The 21,912-nt window shown below is 38.5% G+C and overlaps 1 protein-coding gene across 1 annotated transcript in view; it reads left to right on the top strand.

Annotated features, from left to right (window-relative positions):
• The window catches only part of ZCWPW2 (zinc finger CW-type and PWWP domain containing 2), a 91,479-nt gene that overhangs the window by 58,732 nt on the left and 10,835 nt on the right, over positions 1–21,912 (top strand). The window contains 1 exon segment of the mRNA XM_032459405.1: positions 3,358–3,404. Coding sequence (XP_032315296.1) covers positions 3,358–3,404 — 47 coding nt within the window.

Below are 21,912 nucleotides of genomic sequence, written 5' to 3'. Positions count from 1 at the left end.
CATGGCAATAGAATGTTCTCACGTATTTTGCATCGTGTTTAGTGCAATACCATTAACCTTGAGCAATGCTGTGGACCCACAAGGTGCCACTAGTGATGCTGGAAGTGCTCCCGAGAAGCAGAGTCATGACATGACGAGGAAAAGTTGAATTGCTTGATATGTACCGTAGATTGAGGTCTGCAGCTGAAGATGCCACCATTGCTTGCACGAAAACCTTGCACTTTTAATCTCGCGTCGAAAACTCAGCCTTAATGTGAATGCAGGGTTGCTATCACAAAGACACACGTGTGGACTCCAATATACTCCCAAGAAAAAGCAAGGTCATTATTTGACAACTTAAAGCAAAAAGAAGATGAGGAATCCAAAGCTGGAGAATTTAATGCCATCAAAGGATGATTTGGTAATTTTAGAAAGAGGTTTGGCTTAAGAAATGTCACGATAACAGGAAAAACAGCTTCTGCTGACCAAGAGGCAGGAGACAAGTTCCCAGACACCATTAAGAAAGTCACTGAAGAGAAAGGATATCTGCCTGAAAAGGTTTTTTTTTTTTAATGCAAACAAAGTGCCCTGTTCTGGGAAAAAAAAATGCCACAAAGGACATTTGTTAGTAAGAAAGAGAAACCAGCACCAGGATTTAAGACAGGAAGCGACAGGCTAACTCTTTGGTTTTGTGCAAATGCAGTCGGGTTTATGGTCAGGAGTGCCCTCATCCATAAAGCTGCTAACCCCCAAAGCCTGGAAGGGAGAAGATAAACACCAGCTGCCAGTCTTATGGTTGGACAACAAGAAGCCTTTTTCTGGACTGGCTTCATCAGTGCTCTGTCCCTTAAGTCAGGAAGCTCCTTGCCAGTAGGGGACTGCCTTTTAAAGCTCTTTTAATACTAGACAGTGCCCTTGGCCACCCAGAACCCCATGAATTCAACACCGAAGGTGTCAGAGTGGTCTGCTTGCCCCCAAACACAGCGTCTCTGATTCAGTCTCTAGAGCAGGGGTCAGAGGACCTTCAAGGCTCATTACACATGGTACTCTATGGAAGGGATTGCTAATGCTGTGGAGGAGAATCCTGGTAGACAGAACATCATGGAAGACTGAAGGGATTATGCCATTGACGATGCCATTGTTACTAGAAAAGCCCTGAAAGCCATCAAGCCCCAAACAGTAAATTCCTGCTGGAGAAAACTGTTACCAGATGTTGTGCATGACTTCACAGGATTCACGACAGAGCCAGTCAAGGAAATCATGAAAGTGACTGTGAATATGGCCAAAATAAAGGAAGGGGTGTGAAGATTCAAGATATGAATCTTGGAGAAATTTAAGAGCTAATAGACACCACGCCAGAGGAATTAACAGATGAGTGCTTCTAAACCAGCGCCAGATGATGAGGAAGAAGAAGTGGAGGGAGCAGTGCCAGTAACAGACTGACATTAGACAGTCTGGTAGAAGGGTTCTAAATATTCAAGTCTGCTTCTGACTTCTTTTATGACACGGATCCTTCTGTGATACAGGCACTGAAACTAAAGTAAACAGTGGAAAAACAAGGTACCGTAGAGAAACTTTTTTGGAGAAACAAAGAAGCAAAAAAGAAAAGTCAGACAGAAAGTAAGATGAATATTTGCAAAGCTACATGTAGTGTGCCCGTCTCCCCGTCTCCCCTTCCACCCCCTCCACCTCGTCTGTCTCTAGCACCCCTGAGACAGCAAGACCACTCCTTCTCCTCCTCCCCCTCCACCTACTCAGCTTGAAGACGGCGAGGATGAAGACCTTTATGATGACCCACTTCTACTTAATGAATAGCGAAGAATCACCATGCCGGACAGTCAGTAAGCTTATCTGTTGTGTATTATGGGAGTGTCTTCATGTAAGTCAAATAACTGCATGGGGCTTTTTGTGGCAGCATCGTTGTCATCAGCATCCTGTAGAACACTGTGTGCAAGACCCGTGTTGAAGTCTGTGTAAGCATATCCTTAGGGAGGCACAGGGTGAGTGATACTTACATGAAATTCATCCTGTGTTAGCTTTCTTACTGTTTTACAACTTTGCTTTCAAAGAATTACATTGCCCTACAGTACATCTCTGTCTCTCATAATTGGAGAAACTGTATCAGCCAATCATCACAGGTGAGTGGTTTTTAAAAACTTTAACAGCGTTTCCCGGACTGTCTTATAAAATGCCTGTCGTACTGTGTGCCCTAAAAATTTGATAATGATGCATTCTTCAGTGTGTAGGCTGGGCTCCCGTGACGCAATCCTGCCCGTTACCCTGGGCCTCCATAAAGCAGTCCTGTAGCTGCTGCTTTATTATCAGCGTGTGAATCATTATACCTATAAATAAACATGAATTTCTTTTTCACATTATCTTTTCATTTTTGCTGTCTAGTGTTAGTAATACATGTAACATCTACAGTGTTTAGATCATAGAAGACAATACTGACGTAGGTCCTGACAGACCTTGTAAACAGATCATGTAAACTTACAGCATTGGTATATACAGTGGAGTACTATAAATGTTTTTTCTCTTTCTTATGATTTACTTAATACATTTTCTTTTCTCTCGCTTACTTTATTGTAAGAATACAGTATACATATAACCTGCAAAATGTGTGTTAATCGACAGTTTATGTTATTGGTAAGGTTTCCAGTTAACAGGAAGCTACTGGTAGTTGAGTTTTAGGGGAGTCAAAAGTTATCCATGAATTTTTGACTGCACAAGGGGTCCACGCTCTTAACCCTGACGTTGTTCAGGTCAGCTTTGTTCTGTTTGATTATAGTCTTCATTCTTGCTGAGTCTTTCTCTGAGTTACTATTGGCAGCTCCCAGGGCCCCAGAGGAGGCTGCAGACATAAGGACAGTTAGGGACCTGTAGTTAGATGGACGTGCCCCGCTGCACCACTTTGGGCTATCGAGTGAGGGTGGAGTACACACCTTGCAAGACGGTCGTGAGCATTAAATAAGATATTGTCCCTGTAAAGTCTTTATTCCATGTCTGGCATGTAGCAGATGTGCAAATAGAGGTGGCTGAGATTGAATTCCAGACCCTTTATGCTCCAGATCACACAAGCTGACCAGAATGTAGAAATGAGATACGCTGGATGCTCACTTGAGGACATCCAACCCGCCAATCAGATTTAAAGGAGGAGGTTTATCAAATAAGGATATGAATCCCTGATGTTCTTACTTTTGGATCACTTTGTTGTACTCAACTCTGGGAGCCGAGTTTGTTGGCATTTTGATCGAAAGAACCACTGAAGACACATCTCACAGCAGGAACAAGTAGAGAATTCTAATTGCGTCACGTTGCGTTTACTTGGGCAGGAGTGTAGGCGCTTTTCTGAAGCAGCTCTACTTTATTATCTTACAGACAAATCCAAAGCAGATGGCAGAGTTGCTGTGGTGGCCAAGAAAAGGGTAAGATCGTGCTTTATTGAATAAGGTATACAGACTTCAAATTCAGTTTGATTAATACTGTGTTTAAAAGAAAATCAAATTAATATTTAAAACCAAAATGATACATCAATCTTTTCTTGCAAATGTTAGTGTGGTTGACACTAGAAATGTAATATTTATGGTTACTTACATCACTGTTACAGAATTATCAGATGTCAGAACAATAGAAAATTTGAACTTAACAAATAAATAGTTGTTTTCATTCGAATTACATTTCATGTACATATTTTCATATAGTAAAGTATTTTGTATACTGTGTTACTGTAATGCGGGCAAACAATCTTCATGGAAAATTCAAATAATTAAAAGTCACAGCTTAGTATGGACTTTACTGTAAAGTTAAACATCAGACATTTGTATGACTCTTTCATGAAAGTTTGTAAAGTCAATAGCATTTTAAAGAGACGCTTAAAATTTAACGTGTCATTCCGTATATTGTACGCAGAGAGACGTTTCACTGTACTTACCGTCAAAACCGTGACGGGGATAAGATGAACCTTGACGGTTCTCTCAAGTGACAATATTCCTAACAGGACACCACTGAAAAGGGAAGGAGTCAGTGCTTAAAACAAATTCTTCTGGACAGATGCTATACTGGTGTCATAAGAAGAAGAATCGTGGGAGAAAGGGAGGCCTGTCCTGTGGCTCTTCCTGTGCCGAGGGGCGGGGTGGGGCTGGAGTGGGCCCACGGAAGGGCGAGTGGGATGTGGGCACTGGGGAAGAGGATGCTGAGCGCGGACCGGCAGGTGAACAGGCAGCGAGCTGAGCATCGTTTCGTGTTCTGCATGTGTGTATTTCGTGAGTCCTTTAAAAATCAGATTTTGTTTTCTCCTTTTACTTTTGGCCTCTAAAAGGAATCTGGACTTTTCTCTGGCTGTGTTGATGCACCTTTGCAGAGAGGAATTCAGTAGCATAGAAGACAAGGTTGTCCTTTAAAAGGAAGGGGATAGGACTTGTGCGTCTGTCTGACGATCTAGGCAGGAGTGCGTGAAGCAGTGCAGGGCTGTCAGTGTGGATGGAATTGTTTATTTCAGTCTCTGCGAAAGGATATTTAGCATAAAAATTATGACGATGGTAACTAACATTTCTATGTATCGCTTTATTTTTACTAGTGATTTTCAGCAAAGGCAGTGCCATCTCTAGGACGGTGCTGTTCACAGTGTGGCCCATGGTCCAGAGCTGGTCTGTAAACTGTTGGTCTGCAGTGAGATAAGAGCAGAAACTGAGAGGAACCACTCAGAAATTGGGCTGCTAATTTGACAGAGTCGTTCTTGTCCACTGAGTTTGATAAAATGGAACATATATTTTGTATGTCTTTGTTTTTTATTTCATTTTTTTCCTAGTAACTTTTTTTTTTAAATAATAGAGTATATATCTTGGACAGATTGGAGGGTGGGCAACTGGTCCTTTCCCCCAGATACTGTGAGAGGCACTGCCCTATGAGTTGTTCTAGGAATTTGTGGAAGCGTTTTGGGGTAAGGTAATTTGGGGGAATACAGGCATTTTATTGGACAGAAGCTAAGGACACTAGATACCTTGCAGTGCATGGAACAGGACTGAATAACAAAAAATGTCCAACATTTGTCCTTTTGAATGTCCTGCTGGATTCAACAAACTACAAATACAATCGTATAGTGATTTAATATTTAAAAAAATACTGAACTATATAATACATTAGGCAAAAAGCCAAGGAATTTAGAAGACTTATTATGGAGAAGAAAGCTGAAATGGAATAAACATACTGTTCTTGAAATTATTGAATAATTTACTTATTTTCTACTCAATGCATTGTACCATTTTCAACCATATATTTAGCTGTTAGAAGTGCAATTACTGAGAAACCAAGGAAAACATTTACAAATACGTAAAAGGAAATTTGAGATGCCTTTTAATAGTCTTAAAATAAAATATGATTAATTTAACAGACACATGGAATATATTGATTGCATTTAATTTTAAAAGATAAACATTTAGAAATATTTTATAGTATTGCTACCCTTTATATTTTTAAAATATTTTAGGATGATGATAAGAAATCTATGTTAAAAACATTACATATTGAAGTTATTTTTGGATAGCTTGTTATTTTCCTGTCTTACTCTGATACTGTCCTCGAAAGTCTACCTTAAAATTCTTTATTGTTGCTTCTTTTCCACATTGTTGCTTCTTTTTCCAATTTATCAAGATACTCTTCCTCACCTATTGGAAGTTATGGTCAAGTCCTTTTCAAGTACTGGAGGCTGTGTGTACGCACCGATATGTTGTATGATTTCAAGAAAGGAGCTGTATTTTTCTGTGAATTTTGTTAGCCAGTCACCCCACAGTCAAATCCCAGTCATAGCACAGAGAATTATTTCTCCCTCCTGGGAGTTACTTTGCCAAGTTCATTTGGGAGAATATCATTCTTCTCATTTTCTACATTCAGTCTGTAATTTACCTTGGAATATTATTTCTTTCATTTAAGATTAATCTCTTCTCTCTCAACATATGCACTAATGCCTGACCTTTTACTGGAAGTGTGTCTCTTCTTGTGTCCACCACTGCTTCTGCTGGTACTTTGTCCCACAGATCCTGTGCAGCATGACTTTGACGCTCCTGGTTCACTTGGATCACGACCAGGATGACTGACATTTGTCTGATGGCTCATGTCCTCAAATGGAGTTGCTCCCAAGCATATACATATAAAAATACATGTTGGGGGAGGGCGTAGCTTAGTGGTGGAGCGCATGCCTAGCAGGCGCAAGGTCCTGGGTTCTGTCCCGAGTACCGCCATTAAAAAATTACAGAAATAAACTTAATCCCTCCCCAAATAAAAAACCCCCCAAAAAAGTCATTTTATTTATTTTAAGTATATTTTCTTTTACTTCTTGTTTATATGACTCTTACAGTTTTTTGAAATTATTCATGCAACCAGATGTATTAATTAGAATAAAGACTACGATCATAGAACAGGGAGAGTCCAAACTGCAGTGTGTCAGACGAGATGGAAGTTCATCTCTTCATCACATGCATGACCGAAGGTGGGCAAGCAATCCAGGGCGGGAGGAGGCCTTGCCCCGCAAGATCATTCAGAGTCCCAAGTTCCTCTGTCTTACTGTTATGCCAGCCCCTAGGGTGTGGTCCTCTCCTGTAAGGTCAGAACTTGACTGCATCTGCACATCCGCCTTCTGGCCCATGGGAAGCAGTAACGTAGAAAAGGAGTGCAAATGAGCTGCTGAGTGAGAAAGCACGAAGCCGCTCATTCCACTGGCCAAGTTTAGTAACGTGGCCAGACCCCGGAGCAAAGGGAAGGAGCAGAACGCAGCTGCTCAGCGGGCCAGGGCACAGGGAAGGTTTTCAAAGAGGTTGCCGATAAGAGGGCTGAGGGCTGAGGCTTTGCTCAAAGGAGGAAGCTCCGGAGCCTGGATCCTCGGTTACAAGTTAGTGCCCTAAGAGTTTCATTTCAAGATAGGGAACGATAAGTTTCAAAGTATTTGTTACAAAAGGGGGTCATTAGGTGTGGTATGACTGAGAAGCACTAACATACCGCCTCATCTGACCCCGACAATACCAGTGAGAAACGGATTACCATAGTGGTTCTCACAAGGACACCACCCCAGACATACCCAGTGACAAAGTGGGTGTCAGAGCCAGGTGGGCGTGCAGTTCTGCTGGTCCACATCCCACAGCTCCCTTTGACAGTTCTCTGGCTTTCCAAGTCACTTCTTTGAGGTACGAAATCACTTTCTTGTATCTTTTTTTAGTATCTAAATCACTTTGTATATTTGACTCTTAAATAATCTTGAACTTCATGCTTATGAATGGGCACAGTCTTAGCTTTAAAACAATACTTCATTTGTATAGTACTTTCAGATTACTGAGCGTTTCCACAAAGCATCGTCTTTCTCTTCAGACCCTTGGGAGGGAAGCAGAGTAAACATTTTCATCACTGTCTTACAAAGGAGATCATTTATGTTTAGAGAAGTTGCCAGAGCCACACTGCACTCCTTAGGTACTTTTATTTAATCTGAATTAGTTTTCCTTGGTTCCTGTTAAAATATTAGAGAGCTAGCCCCATTAGAGTTTGAGTGAGTTGAGCTTAAGAAGGTAGCTTTTATTTTTCTGTTCATTTTGGATCTGTGGATACTGAACACAGTATTTTTTAAAGACAGAAGTATTTTATATAAAACACTATAGATGGACCAAAACAAGCTCTTGGTATGAAAGAAAAAGATAATAATATTAGTGTGATGTATGAAATGTCTGCTAAGTGCTGGGCATTACGCGTAAGTTATTTTCACTCCCACAACATTCAAGAGATATTCATTATTATCTCTGGTTCACGAATAAAGCAAGTAAGTGTAGGGAAGTTCACCCCTGCCCAAAACAGAGTGTAACGATGGAATGTGAGGAAGTGTAATTGCCTCCACACCCTTTCATCCTGGGCTGCAAATCTTAATAGTCCGCATTTTATTTATTTATATAAATACTTACTTATTTATATAAACACATTTGTGTAGGCACATGTATAAATGTTTTGTGATTGTTGTGTTTTTACAGCAATGAGATCTTACTATGTACGCTATTCTATAGATTTGACTCCATAGACTAACAGATACAGATCTGTTGTTAACCTTTTGCATAGCATCCCGTAGCAGACAGATCACAGTTAAAGTCAACCAGTGCTGTATTGATGAGCAAGTTGCAGGTGTGGTTTGGTACGGCTACAGGAAGTGCTTTAGCGAACATCCTTGTACAAATGTCCTTCAATACTGATGGCATTATTTTATAGGATAGACTCGCGAAGTGAAATTGTAGATCGAAGCTAGCCCCAGTGTCACCTGCCTCCCTTGAGTGGTGGGAGGACCCTGGGGAATAAGTTGTTAAAGTTATGAGTCCGTCTTTGCCAAGTGGTAGTAGCAGTTGCTGCCACCTCTTTGAACCAAGACGTAAGAGTGTTGCCACCTTGGACATCTTCCCTAAGTGCCTACCAAGAACGGGCTTCCAGGGTCAAGTGTGATGCTCTTCGTCAAGCCTGTGCCACTCCGGTGGCCACGCTCTTTGACCCCTTCAGCTGCGTGGCTACCTGTTGAGAGAGGTGAATAGTCCAGGTGTCCCCGCCTGGCCACTCTGACAGCAGTGACAGCAGTCAGGAGGAAGGAGACTTGAGTAAGTCACACTAACCTCCCTGAGTCCCACCTGATGAAAAGAAGAGGAAGATGTAGGCCACATCTAAGTCCCTTCCTGCTCGAATATTCCGTGAAGTGTAGAACGTTTACGACAGTAAGTACTTTCAGAATGTCAGAGGACTTGTGCAGACCAGAGTAAATCTCCAAGTCCAATGGCTCTGGAAATAGAGAAATAGAAATAAATAAATAAAGTATAAGACAGTAGGGTCTCAGGAGGACAGGCGGAGGAGCTAACGTGTTGCCCGTTACGGATTCTGGGAAGTGTTATACATAGAGTCAGGAAACAGCATCGCGTGGTGGAAAGAGTACAGGCTTAAGAATGAGTCAGATCTGCCTTCAAGAGCCAGTTCTGTTACCTAGTTGTGACTTCAGGCAAGTTTGCACCTCATTGACCTAATCTCTGAGTTGACAACAATAATAATTACCTTGTCTGATTGCTGTGAAGGTTAGTATGAAAAGCAGTGATAGTACATGTAGTTACTGGGTTTCAAAGGTGCTTACTTAATAAATGCTGATACTTTTCTCCCTAACTTCTCCTTAGAAAGAAGTAGAAAGTAAGGATTTAAGAATATTTAAAATTCTCAGACTTATAATAGTATCTTACTTCTATTAGATAAAGATTATTTATGTCTTTTTTTTTTAATGTAGGTCCCACATTTTAATCATGATTCAATTTTTTTCAAAGTAATATAATAACATATTTGGAGGACAAATTTTAAAAACCATCCAAAATCCATCACCTTAATTAAACCAATTTTTATTAATTTAATGCATTGGTTTAAGTCATTTCTGTATACATTTGTCTATTTGTATAGTTTTAATCACCGAGTAATATGCCATTAATGTTTTCATTTATATAATACATCACAAACCTTTTCCATATCTTGTGGTTTTTATAACTTTTAAGAAATTTTTTTAAAAGTAAAGTAGCATTGTGAGAAAAAAAATTAAAGATACAAATAAGTCCTTTCCCAGCTGTAATTTCAGTCCTAAAAGAAATAACAGTTAATTTTTTATGCATTTTTTCTGTGTGTATAAATATATGTATTATATGTAAAATGTTTATGAATAGACAAAGTATAACGTTTATAAGTACATATACTTTATTAACATAAGTGGAATGAATTAAACTCCACTGTTTTCCCTCAGTAATACATTGTGGACATCTTTCCAAGTCAGAGACCCACCAGTATCTTAAGAGTCTGCATGGCGTTTTATTTCATGGAAGTGTCTTAATTTCCTGTGCAATCTCCTGGACATTCAGGTTGGCTTTAGGTTTACAAAACTACAAGATGCAGCAGCAGCATTGTGCAGAAATCTCTTCAAACATTTGTGAAGTATTTCTATAGGAAAAATGACTAGAAGTGGGCTTGCTACTTCAAAGAATAGATGCATTTTTTAAAATAGACTTTATTCTTTTAGAGCAGTTTCAGGTTTACGGCAGAATTGAGCAGAAAATACAGAGTCCCCACCTAGCCCTGCCCACCCACACATCCCTCATCAGTGAGGCATATTTGGTATAATCGGTGAACCAACATGGGCACATTATTACCAACCAAAGTCCATAGTTTACATTAGATGCATTTTAAATTATGCCAAATTGCTGAACACCTTCCATTAAAAAAAAAAAAAAATCCCCCACATTATTGTACCAGTGGCAGTCCCAATTAGTATAAGGGAATGTCCAGACTGCCTTAGCTGGCTATTTCTAGACACTGATGGTCTTTGTTTCTGTATAATTTGTCTTATTTTCCTTTAATTATGAAACAAATACATGCTAGGTGAAAAAAAATTACGGAATTCAAAAGCATGTGAACTGGAAAGTGGAAGCCATTTTCCCTCCCCATTCATTGCCCCACGTCCAACATTTTACTATTTCACAATCTAGAAATAAGCATCCTCGTGGAAACATTTTTGCACATTTATGCACGAATTTTAGCAAAATAATTCCTAGAAGTGAATTTGCTGAGGGAAAGTGTGTAAGCATTTCACTTTGGTCCCATACAACGAAAGACTGAGAAATTGCTGCAGATTGAAGGAGACTAGGGAGGCATAGCAACTAAATGTCACATGAAATCCTAGTTTGGATCCTGAAACAGAAAAAGAACATCAGTGGGAAAAGCTGGTGACTCTGAATTAGGTCTTTAGTTAATAGTTTTGTAGCGGTGTTAATTTCCTGGCTTCATCAACGCATAGGATATTAACATTAGGGGAGATTGGGTGAAGGATACATGGGGGTTCTCTTGTGCTATTTATGCAACTTTCTGTAAATCTAAAATTATTTCAAAATAAAAATTAAAAATTTGAGTTAAGTATCGCCAAATTGCACTGCAAAACAGTTATACCTGAATACACCTACCAGTGTTTTTCCCACTCCCCTGCCAGCTTTAGAGATCACCAATCTTTACATATCTGCCAATATTTGAAAGGAGAAAAATGCATCATTTTTATTTTAATTTGCTGGTATTTATTCTCTTGCTTTAATGAGCAGAGCATTATTTATACATTTATTGGAGATATTTCTTCTGAAAACTGTCTATGCATACACTTGCTCATTTCTTCCATGGGCTTTTTTTTTTTTACTTTGATTTGTAGATACTGTCTTTCATTATTGATTGTTAATACTTTGTTTGTTTTTTAGAACTTTTTTTTTTTGGTAGGGGGAGGTAATTAGGTTTATTTGTTTATTAATAGAGGTACTGGAGATTGAACCCAGGACCTCATGCATGCTAAGCACATGCTCTGCCACTGAGCTATACCCTCCCTGTAATACTTTGTTAATATGTTGCAAACATATTTTCAGTTTTCCTTTTCAGTTTTTTTTTTTTTTTTGTAGTTCTTTTGGTGTACTTATATATAGTAAAATATTTTCTCTTAGGGCTTTAGGGCTTCTGAGACATGCTTTAAAAGACTGCTCTGTCGTGAAAACAGAGTATGTTATGATTCATGTAACCTTTCTCCTGTGCTACTGGTAATACTTCGGTGAGAATCTTCATGAGTATGGCTTCCTCTTCCATCACGTGTGTTGGGCTGTTTCCTTAGGACAGTTTTCCCTGCAGAAGGATTCCTGGGGAAGGGATAGGAACCTGTTACCACGTTGTCAGGTCTCTCCAGCAGTGCATGCAAATAACCACTGTCATTGACAGGAATAATAAAGCTGTTGCTGTCAATTTACATCATACTTTGCTATTGCTGTTGGTTTAATCGCGTTTCTTTGACTTGAGGTAGATTGTCTGTGTCTGGGCTCTTCTTAATGTTTTCTTACACATTTATGTGAACTCCTTATATATTCATAATGAAGATATTAATTTTTTCATAGTTTCTGTTATGCTTTTCCCGGTGTGTTATGTGCTTTTCCTTTTTTTTCCCCTGGAAATACAGAAGTTATATATTGGTATGTGGTCAAGTCTACATTTGTGCTCTGCATTTATTTTGTTGCTTATAATGGTACAGACTTGATAAATAATGGTGCAGTGGTGTGAGTACAAATGAGGAAGCCTAGAGAGCCCTGGTCTGTCACCCGCCAGTGCTGTGACCTTCAGTTTAGCTGCTTAACTCTTGAGCTGTCGATCTCCTCCTGTCAAATGGGAAGAATGAACGTATGACAAAATGAAACTTGCTCTGACAGTGTGTGTAACACACATCTCACAGTGCTGGAACGTAGGAAGTAGCTTTATAATCGTTAGCTGTTATTACAGAAGCATGGATTGATTTTTACATGTGGTACAAAGACAGAGCGCAAAAAATTGCATGCAACCTTCCAATGGTAAGAGTCAGGACGTGCCACCTCAGAATGTGGCACCCTGCTGTAGTGAATATTTCAAGCTGAAGGAATTTGTGAAACAGTGCAGGGAGGACTTTCTGACCTTCCCCTGAAGCAGGTCATAAGAACCTCACGTGGGAGGTGTCATCCATATACACAGAGACAGGGAGCATCCTTGAATCCAAAGACAGGAGGACACAGAGAGGAATGTGAAAGGTCAGGCCTTACCGTCCCCTGTAGTCTGCTGCGCCCAGCTCGTACCCTTTCCTGTCTGTCCCATTTCCCCATGACTTTCCACTCTTCCTCAGACCTCAAAGCTCTCAGCTTTCACTGCTTCTTCGAGTCTTCCTTTCCTTATGAAGGCCTCCCTGTCACATAAAACTTAGATAAATTTGAATGCTGTTCTCTTTTAAATCTGTCTTTCGTTACAGGGGCCCCAACTGAGAACTTAGAAGGGTAGAGGAAAAAGATACTTTTTCCCCCCTACACTAACAATTTGTCCCAATACCATTTATTGACCAATAAATAATTTTCCCTTCTTTACTCTTTTTCTTTTGTTATCGTCTTTATAATACATAATATGCCTTCTTCATAATATAATGTATGGCATTTCACATGTCAAAACATCTATTTCCATATCTATCCATGTATCTAAGTCTTTTTTTTTTTAGTTGAAGTGTAGTCAGTTTTCAATGTTGTGTTAATTTCTGGTGTACCTGTATCTAATCTTAAAATGACTTCCAAATTGCTTTAATTACTGTCTCTCTGTCTTTTCTTTAATGTGTGCATTAGTGATCCTTCATTACTCTGCTTTTTGAAAAATTGTTTTCACAGTTCTTGTCTTTTACTTTTTCAGATTGTATGTATGTGTGTGTATATATATATATATATATATATATATATATATATATATATATGTATGTATTTTCTATATATTATGATGTCTTAACATAAAAAAAAAAAATCTTTTTGGCTGGGGAGGGACTGCCCCCTCCCAAGACTGGCTAATTCTTGGAGGTGGCTCAGGGTACATGTTTCATGTGCAGCACCCAGCTCCAAACCCACACCCCTCAACTACCTTCTTACCAAATTCTCAAAGCCCAAGCCGGTATTTCCCCTGCCCTAAATCAGCCCAGGGCTGGGTTCCAGCCAACCAGAGACCACCCCCTTGAGCAAAGCCTTACAGAATTATTCACGGTAGCCAGTCTTAAAACTGTTTACCTACCCTACCTTACCTTTCCCGTGGAAACCCCAATAAAGGCACAAATTAAATAGTTTTAACAACACACAGATGAACTTAAGAAATATTTAGTCAAGTCCCAAGAAAAATTCTGTTGACACGATGATTGGTATTGTAGAAAATCTGTGTACTAATTTGGAGAGAAATCACATGTTTATAATACTAAATGCACCCATGTAGAAGCAGAAATTGTCTCTTCATCACTTTTCTTTAATTTTTTCCATGTAGAGTTTTACATATTAAGGCTATCCCGCTGTCCCACATATTTGTTACTAATTGGAAAAGGTTCTTTTTTTTTTTAATTTTTTCTTAATCTTTTGGCTTATACAAAGGAAGTATGCATGTATGGGTATCTTTTTTCTAACAATTTGTTTTTCTTAATACCAAGAGTTTAACTTAAACCACCTTGAAAGACAAAAATAATGACCACTGTCTTGATTTATACACGTATGTATGAGGAATTTAAGCTATTATATTTTCTGATGAAAAAAATTTTTTCCCCAAAAGTTTGGAAAAATTCTTCATAATAAGCAGAACAATATCATTAGCCCAATTGCAGGAGAAGCTGCTTACACTTTATGACTAGATATTTGGATATTTGTGCTAATTAATAGGTTTGCTTATTAATACAGAAGTCATACACTGTAACTCACTTGATCCACTCAGCTTTATATGCATTTTCCCACAAGATAAAGATTATAAAAGATCTCTACTGCTGGTTTCTAGCCACAGGCAGAGCAGAATCTCAGGAAAGAACAGTAAGCAGAGGAACCCCTTGAGAAGAGTCAAAGTCAGGCTTCAAAACTCATTTAATGTCCTTTCGGAGTTTACTCTGTGGGCATCATTCCCTTCCCAGAGGCCAGTGTTCCCCAAACTTGAATCATTCAGGTATTCTGTCATCATTTTGCCATTTTCTGTACTGTTACTTACTATGGTTTTCTTTCATGTGATTTACCTTTTTATTAATTTTTTTATTGAGGTAAAATTTAAACACGGTGAAATGAACCGATCTTAAGTGTAGAGTTTTGATGTTTTTCTTACGTGTGTACATGCACGTGACTACCATTCCAGATTAAAACAGAGAACATTTGCCTTACCCCAAAAAGCTTCCTAACCAAAATTTTAAAATGTAATGCCCTCTTTTGATATGATTTACATCTTCAAATATATATAAATAAATACATTAATATTAAAGACTATTCATTTATCCCTTTAAATCATCAGTAGAAACTTTAACATAAAAAATTCTTTTCATATTAATTTCAATTTCCCTATTCTCAAACTCTGCCCTACTGAAAGGCAGTGTTATGAAACAGCCTTCCAGGGGAGTGATTTTTAACCATGACGTTCTTTAGTCACTTAATAACTAAACCTGCCCGATTAGGTTGCAAGAGATTTCCTTTTTTTAATCTTGAATTACAAGCTATAGGAATTTGCTAGGATAACTCTTAGTAGGAAAATATTAAAATTAGACAAAGTGAATTAATTGCTGATATCGAAGCCTTTTGTATACCATTTATGAGAGCAAGCAAAGACCCCTTGATTTCAAGTCGCTGTTTTCTGCTGTGGATGATTGTATTTGTTTATTAAATTAAAAAGTCTACTTTGGGACTTGTAGATTTGCTTAACCTTTTTTTTTTTTTCTCTTTGGTTTGACTTTCAGTTCACGGCTCTGACTTCAGCCAAACTGAGCCTGTTGTAGTTTTCCTAAGATGGGCAGCGGGAGAGGGAGGAGCTGGGGGATAGAGGGGACCTGTGCACCGGGGTGGGGGCAGCAGACTTGGAAACCGTTCTGTTTTCCTTCCCTGGAGGTGAAGTGTTGTGAGAGAATAGGTTCTTACCTCACGCAAAAAAGGATTCAAGAGCAAGGCATGGTAGAGTGAAAGCAAGTTGATTTAGAGAGATAACATACTTCATAGGCAGAGTGCCGGCCATCTCAGAAGGCGAGAGAGAGAGAGAGAGAGAGAGAGAGAGAGATAGAGAGAGAGAGAGAGCAACCGCAAGGTGCTGAGTTGGTTAGGTTTTATGGGCTTGGCAATTTCATATGCTAATGAGTAGGAGGATTATTCCAACTACTTTGGGAAAAGGGCAAGGATTTCCAGGAATCGCCCCCCAACCCACTTTTTGACCTTTTATGGTCATCCTAGGAACTGTCATGGCACCTGTGGGTGCTCCGTGAGGCTCAGGGTCTACTGGAAGTCAAGTCTTCTGCCATCTTGGTTCTAGCCACTTTGTCCTGTCCTCAGTTGCTGTGTCATTCCTTCAGTGGTTGCGCCCTGCCCCCTTTCTTCCCACTTCAAAAGGACAGTATCCTAGTGTGAGGGTCATGCTGTTCTCCAGGCTCACAGGGCTTGTAGTTGGCAAGGTATTGGCCAGCTGGCTTTTAAAGGGCACTTTTTCCATCCACAGGGCTGCTGGGAACCTGTTACTGCCATTCTGGGGACTTGCAGGTCTGAAGGGTGCTTTGGAAGGTGGAAGTGATGTGGGTATCCAAACCAGTGACTTTAAGAAATTCAAAATACAGACTTGGTATATACAGACTTGGTACTTGGTAAACAGAAATTCATCTTTGTCAGTAATTTTCTCTCTTAATGTTTAAGAATTGTTTTCATCCTAATTATTAAAAAACACAAAGTATCGTGTAAAATTTTTTAAAAATATCCCTGTTTAATAATAGAAGATTGTATTGATTTTTGTTTCTCTATGCATGCTTATTTGAAAATTCACTCAAAGTATTAATTCACTTGAAATTCGAGTTTAGTAATACTTAAAATCCGGTGTCACAGATTCCAGAAATTCAAAACTTTTCAACCATAACTGTCCACGTTTTCTAGTCTACATTTTACCTTTGAGCCAGAAGGCAATAAAAAGAATTCTATAAAGTGTGATTGCTCTTTTGTTAAGAAACAAAAACCTCTTCAGCCTGAGTCCTACGAATCACATGAAGAACAGGCATTGTCCTTTGTTGTTTGGGACAAAAGGTTGTGTTCTGCAGTTTTCTTCAATCTCGTTGATTATACTCATCTCATCCAGAGACACATGTGTCTCCACCGTCAAGCTGCACACAAGATAAATCCGGGTTTCTTCTCGACGTTAGGTTATTATTCACCATCACCTTCCTCATCTCATTCCACTAAAATCAAGACCAGTGTTACTGATCGATAGAAAAGTGATGATTGATATAACACACAATAGGAATGTGAGTAATGAGTTTATTTTATAGATTGCACCTATTACACTAGATGTTAATCATCTTTCTATGCCTAATAGTAATAACTACGATTTTCCTATTTACAAAGGGAAATTATTATCATCGGAAAAAAATATGCCAGTGAAAATTAGTAGAATTTACTTAGAACTTATTAGAACTTATTAGAATTAATAACTTGGAATTAATCTATAATTTCCAATTTATAAGCATTTGGCTTCTGCCCACAAGTCTTCCAACTTATTATTTATATTAGACAGCACAAACCTATTTCTTTTCTCTGAAGACCTATGAATTATTACTTTTAAATTCTTTGTAATTATAATGACTTTGGGTAACATTTTTGTTTTGGCTTATGTAGTAATACGTTCACATTGCTTTGAAAATAATTTACTCCTTTATGAAATATGTATATTGGATATACATCTTAAGTCTGTATTCCCCCACACAGCCAGATCAAACAGATGTATCTTCCATGTCCTTCCACGAATCTAGGAGCAAGAATGTCTTTCATTTTAACCTCTGCAGTCCTCAGAGAGCCGGTGTAAAGAATTGGATCCAGATAAAAATTTTTTTTAAATTGTGTTATTGTGCAGATAGTCTCTTAAAAAAAATGTACTACTGTGCAGAGTTTGTCTGTTCCTATGTAGAACAGAGATCATCTTCTTTCGCCTAATGCTGAGGATAAGTGTTCAGAACACTTGACAGTGATCGTAGGTTCAAGGATCAGGCCAGTTATCCTTACTGCTCAAGTTGTTGGAGAGAAAAATGGTAAAACAGATCACAAAGATCTCAACATCTATTCTGTAATCCAGAAAAAAAGTCTAATATGGGTACTAGAATCATCAAAGGTTCTCTGTGCATCAGCTTTTTAAATTTAATTGAAATATGTCAATCCTAAAAAAATCTTCCCTGGAAACCTTATCTTTTCCTAACCTTCCTCTTGCTGAAATATCCAGTGACTTTAGGAAAAGCCATACACAAATAGGAATTGTTTCCAGCAGACTTGAGTGTTTAGACAGTGTCCAGTTACAGGTCAAATAATCTAATTTACTGGCTCCATTCAGTCAGATGAACAGCTGGCATCAATTCTGCTTTTCCCTGGGACCTTTCCTCTCGGGACACCCTGTTTCTGTTAGTCCCAAGTATTCTGAAGCTCTCCATCGGTGCGAGTACAGCCTGTGCTATCTCTGTGTACTATCACTGGTACAGATAGATAGCCAAAGGCTATTTTAAAAACAATCAAGTCCAAGGCTTTAAAAATGATCAGTGAAGTGTATAATCACAGTGTTTCTTGAGGTGTCCTGTCCCTTCCGTCCTCAGCCCGGAGTGGAAGGTGGTAATAGCTGGCCTTTTCATGCCTTCTGTTTAAGGTGGCCAAGTGGCCAATTTCTATTTTTCTATTTTCTCCTGTGTCTTAGCTCACTCCTTGAACACACACTCCACTGTTTTCTCTGGTAAGCCCCTCAAAGCTGAGAAATCCACATGGTGCTTTAGTGTGAACTCACAGATGGCGGAAGAGATAGTGCAGGGGACAGCAAGATATTTACAGGTCACATTGCCACAGACTGATCTCTGACACTGTTCAAATCTCACAGCAATACTGGCCTCTACTGAAGATGGAGCACACTGGAGCACTGGTCACTGACGGACGGTTATGTAAGAAAGTCCAGATTTGTAGATGATCTGTTGAAATCATGTTTAAAGTAGGGCTAGACAGTGATCATTTCAACCTTCCCCCCTTTTTCAATAAAGTGTTAAAAATAAACATTATCCGGGCTCGAAGACTTAACTGTGTCATTTGTACTCTCCAGATCCTCAGATTAAGTAATAACCATCATTTACAATGTTGCCTGAAACCAGTTTTCATCCTATTGCAAGCATATTTTCCCAGCAGATTTACGAAAGGAAAATGAGAATATTGGCTTTCCCTTCTGTGTGATGACTTTTGACAAGGAGTTTGTGTACATTATTCGAGGTACATATTCCCTTTTCCGTCAAAGTAGGCAGCTCTTTAGTTAAGATTATTATTAACTGACAGTTATTCTCACAAGATTACAAAACATATTTATATCTTCTATGAGCATAAAATACTGAATGAAAATTTTACGCCCTCAGATTTAACACAGCGTTAGCTAACAAACTTGTTCTTGCCTGAAAGTAAAAAGATTTTAATGTAGATGAATAGTGACTTAAGGAAATGTGTAGTGTCAAGTCAGTTTATGCATTATGCAGATTTTATAAATCGAATGTAAACACAGTTCTTACAGATTTTCGGTTCTTTGCAATGAAAGGCAGTTCTATCATTTGCAATCGTAATAATCATTAAATATATATATTTTTCAATGATTGTCGTGCTCTCTATACATATGACTCTTTGTTTTTTACATCCAACAAGAAAAGAATGAATACTTGCTTTGTTTCCTTTAAAAGACTTGATACTTCTATAGCAGTAAATATGTGTGAATGGGTGTGGACTAGACCGGTGCCTGGAAAACTTTAGTTTGCAGAAGAATCACCCAAAGAGCTTAGTTAAACACAGATCCCTGGGCCCCACGCCAGAGTTTCTGCTTCAGTAGGGCTGGAGCAGCCATGAGTATTTGTATTCCTAACAAGCTGCCAGATGTGCTGAGTCGGTCACGTTGTGGCTCTTAACTCTGCGGAGCGTTGGACTAGACACCATGGGAGAGTCAGCTGTGCCACCCAGGAAGCGAAGTAGAACGGATGGAGTGGATAAGGTAATCTTTAGTGTCTGATGTGGTGGGTTGACTAGTAGCCGCCAAAAGATATGTCCATCAGGGACCTCAGAATGTGGCCTTATTTGAAATAAGGATCTTTGCAGGTGTAACTGAGGTAAAAAGACTCAGATGTGATCATCCTGGATTGCGTGGGCCATCAATCTAATGACAGGTGTTCTTATAAGAGACAGACATCTATCCTAGAGAACTGGAAGAGGAAAATTTTCTGATGCTTTACCAAGTTTGTGGTAATTTGTTATGGCAGCCTTGGGGAACTAATAGGCTAGCAGAGTCCAGCCATATCAAAGTGCCAAGTTCCCTCGGTCATGTGATCTAAGGATGAAGGACAGAGTTCCGGCACTGACCTGGTGGCCTGGTGGTAAGCAGTGATTGAACATCAACTAACTGGCATGTTATTTAATTTAATTTTCCCTCAGATACCTTGAGGTAGTTATTTTTTAGCATTATTTAACAAAAGAAGACCCTGAAATGCAAAATGGTCATTTAGTCAGAAAATATATATTAGACCATTTGGCAAGTACTGACATGTTCGTTTTGGCTGCTGTGGAGTATTTAACAAAGTAGAAGCGGAATTCCTTGTCACCAACACAACTCTACTTGACTTTTGGTCATTGTCTAACAGTATTTCTTTCTATTAAAAACCTATAAAGCACTTTGCACTTTGTTACCTTAATTTTATTTTCCTTTGTAGCAATCCTCTCACCTCATACTCAAATATGCTTATAATTTAAGCCGATCCTTAATTTCAAGACAGAAATAATAGAGGGGAGGGTATAGCTCAGTAGTAGAGCACATGCTTAGCATGCACGAGGTCCTGGGTTCAATCCCCAGTACTTCCATTAAAATTAAATAAGTAAATAATAAACCTAATTATCTCCCCCTCCAAAAAAAAACCCCGAACAAACAAGATAAAAATGATAGCTTTACATTGTCTTTGGAGATGTAGATCAATGATTTAGACAATAATATTTCTATATGCTTTTTTACCTTGTGTGTATGTAAAACAGTCCTGGAAAAAATATTTGAATATTACTTTGAGGTTGAAGATCACAAAAAGACCACTTAGTCTCTAGCATCATAATAACATGAATTCCCTGAATGCTTCATATAAATTTTCCTTGAGTTATTATTAAGATATAATTTCTTATGAGAAGTAAATGAAAATAGCCCATTTTAACTGTAAATTCATCAGTTTCTACTTGTAGTTGTCTGTTTCTCTGTGTATATTTTAAGGCTAACATTTTAGGTGTATACAGGTTCAGGACTGTTATACTTTTGGGGTAGATGGTTTCTCTTAGCATTAAATAATAACTCTTTTTATCTCTGATTATGCTTTTTTTTTTCCTTAACATCTGTTCTTTTCTAACATTAAAATCACTACATCAGTTTCCTTTTGTTAATAATCATTGATACATTGTATCTATTTCATTACTTTCAATTTTTCCATGTCATTGCATTTTTTAAAAATTTCTGACCTTCACTGAGATACAATTTATTCACTCTTTTTAATATGCACAGTTAAGTGGTTTTTAGTAAATTCATAGTTATGCAACCAATACCACTATCTAATTTCAGAACATTTTTTCATGATCCCAAAAGGAAACCTAACATTCATTAGGAATCACTGCACATTTCTACCTCCCCATGGACCCTGGTAATCACTAATCCACTTCTGTCTCTGTGGATTTGCCTTTTCTGGACATTTCAGATAAATGGACTCATACAACATATGTCCTTCTGTGTCTGACTTTTGTTTTTACTTTTCACTTAGCATAATGGTTTCAAGATTCATCCATGTTGTAGTATGTGTCAACAGTTCATTATTTTTGAAGGCTGAATAATATTCCATTGTATGGATATACCACAATATCTGTCCATTGATGAACATCTGGGTTGTTTCTACTTTTTGGCAGTTACGAATAATGCTGTTATGTGTATTTATAGTTTTATCATTTTGATGAAACATAATTTCTTATGTGGACATGTGTTTTCATTTCTCTTGGGCATATACCTAGGAGTAGAATTGCTGGACCAGAGGGTAACTCTACGTTTAACATTTTGAGGAACTGTCAAACTGTATTCCAAAATGGCTCCACCATTTCCCAGTCCAGCCAGGAATGTATGAGGGTTCCAGCTCCTTGACATACTTCATCTTGTCTTTGTTTAGAGATTAAAACTTCAGTCTCAAGCCCTTTTGGCCCTTTCCTGGTTCACATTCCCTGGGGGTCTTCACCATGTCATTTCCCACTGATACAGCTTTGCATTGCACATGTTTCTGGCATCTGAATATTTCTTTTTCTTTCTTTAAAGATCATATATGTATTAAAATTT

The sequence above is a fragment of the Camelus ferus genome, chromosome 17, assembly GCF_009834535.1.
Source record: "Camelus ferus isolate YT-003-E chromosome 17, BCGSAC_Cfer_1.0, whole genome shotgun sequence".
NCBI classification, from domain to species: domain Eukaryota; kingdom Metazoa; phylum Chordata; class Mammalia; order Artiodactyla; family Camelidae; genus Camelus; species Camelus ferus.
Note: the sequence above shows the minus strand (reverse complement) of the source record. Positions and strands in the feature narration are given on the sequence as shown.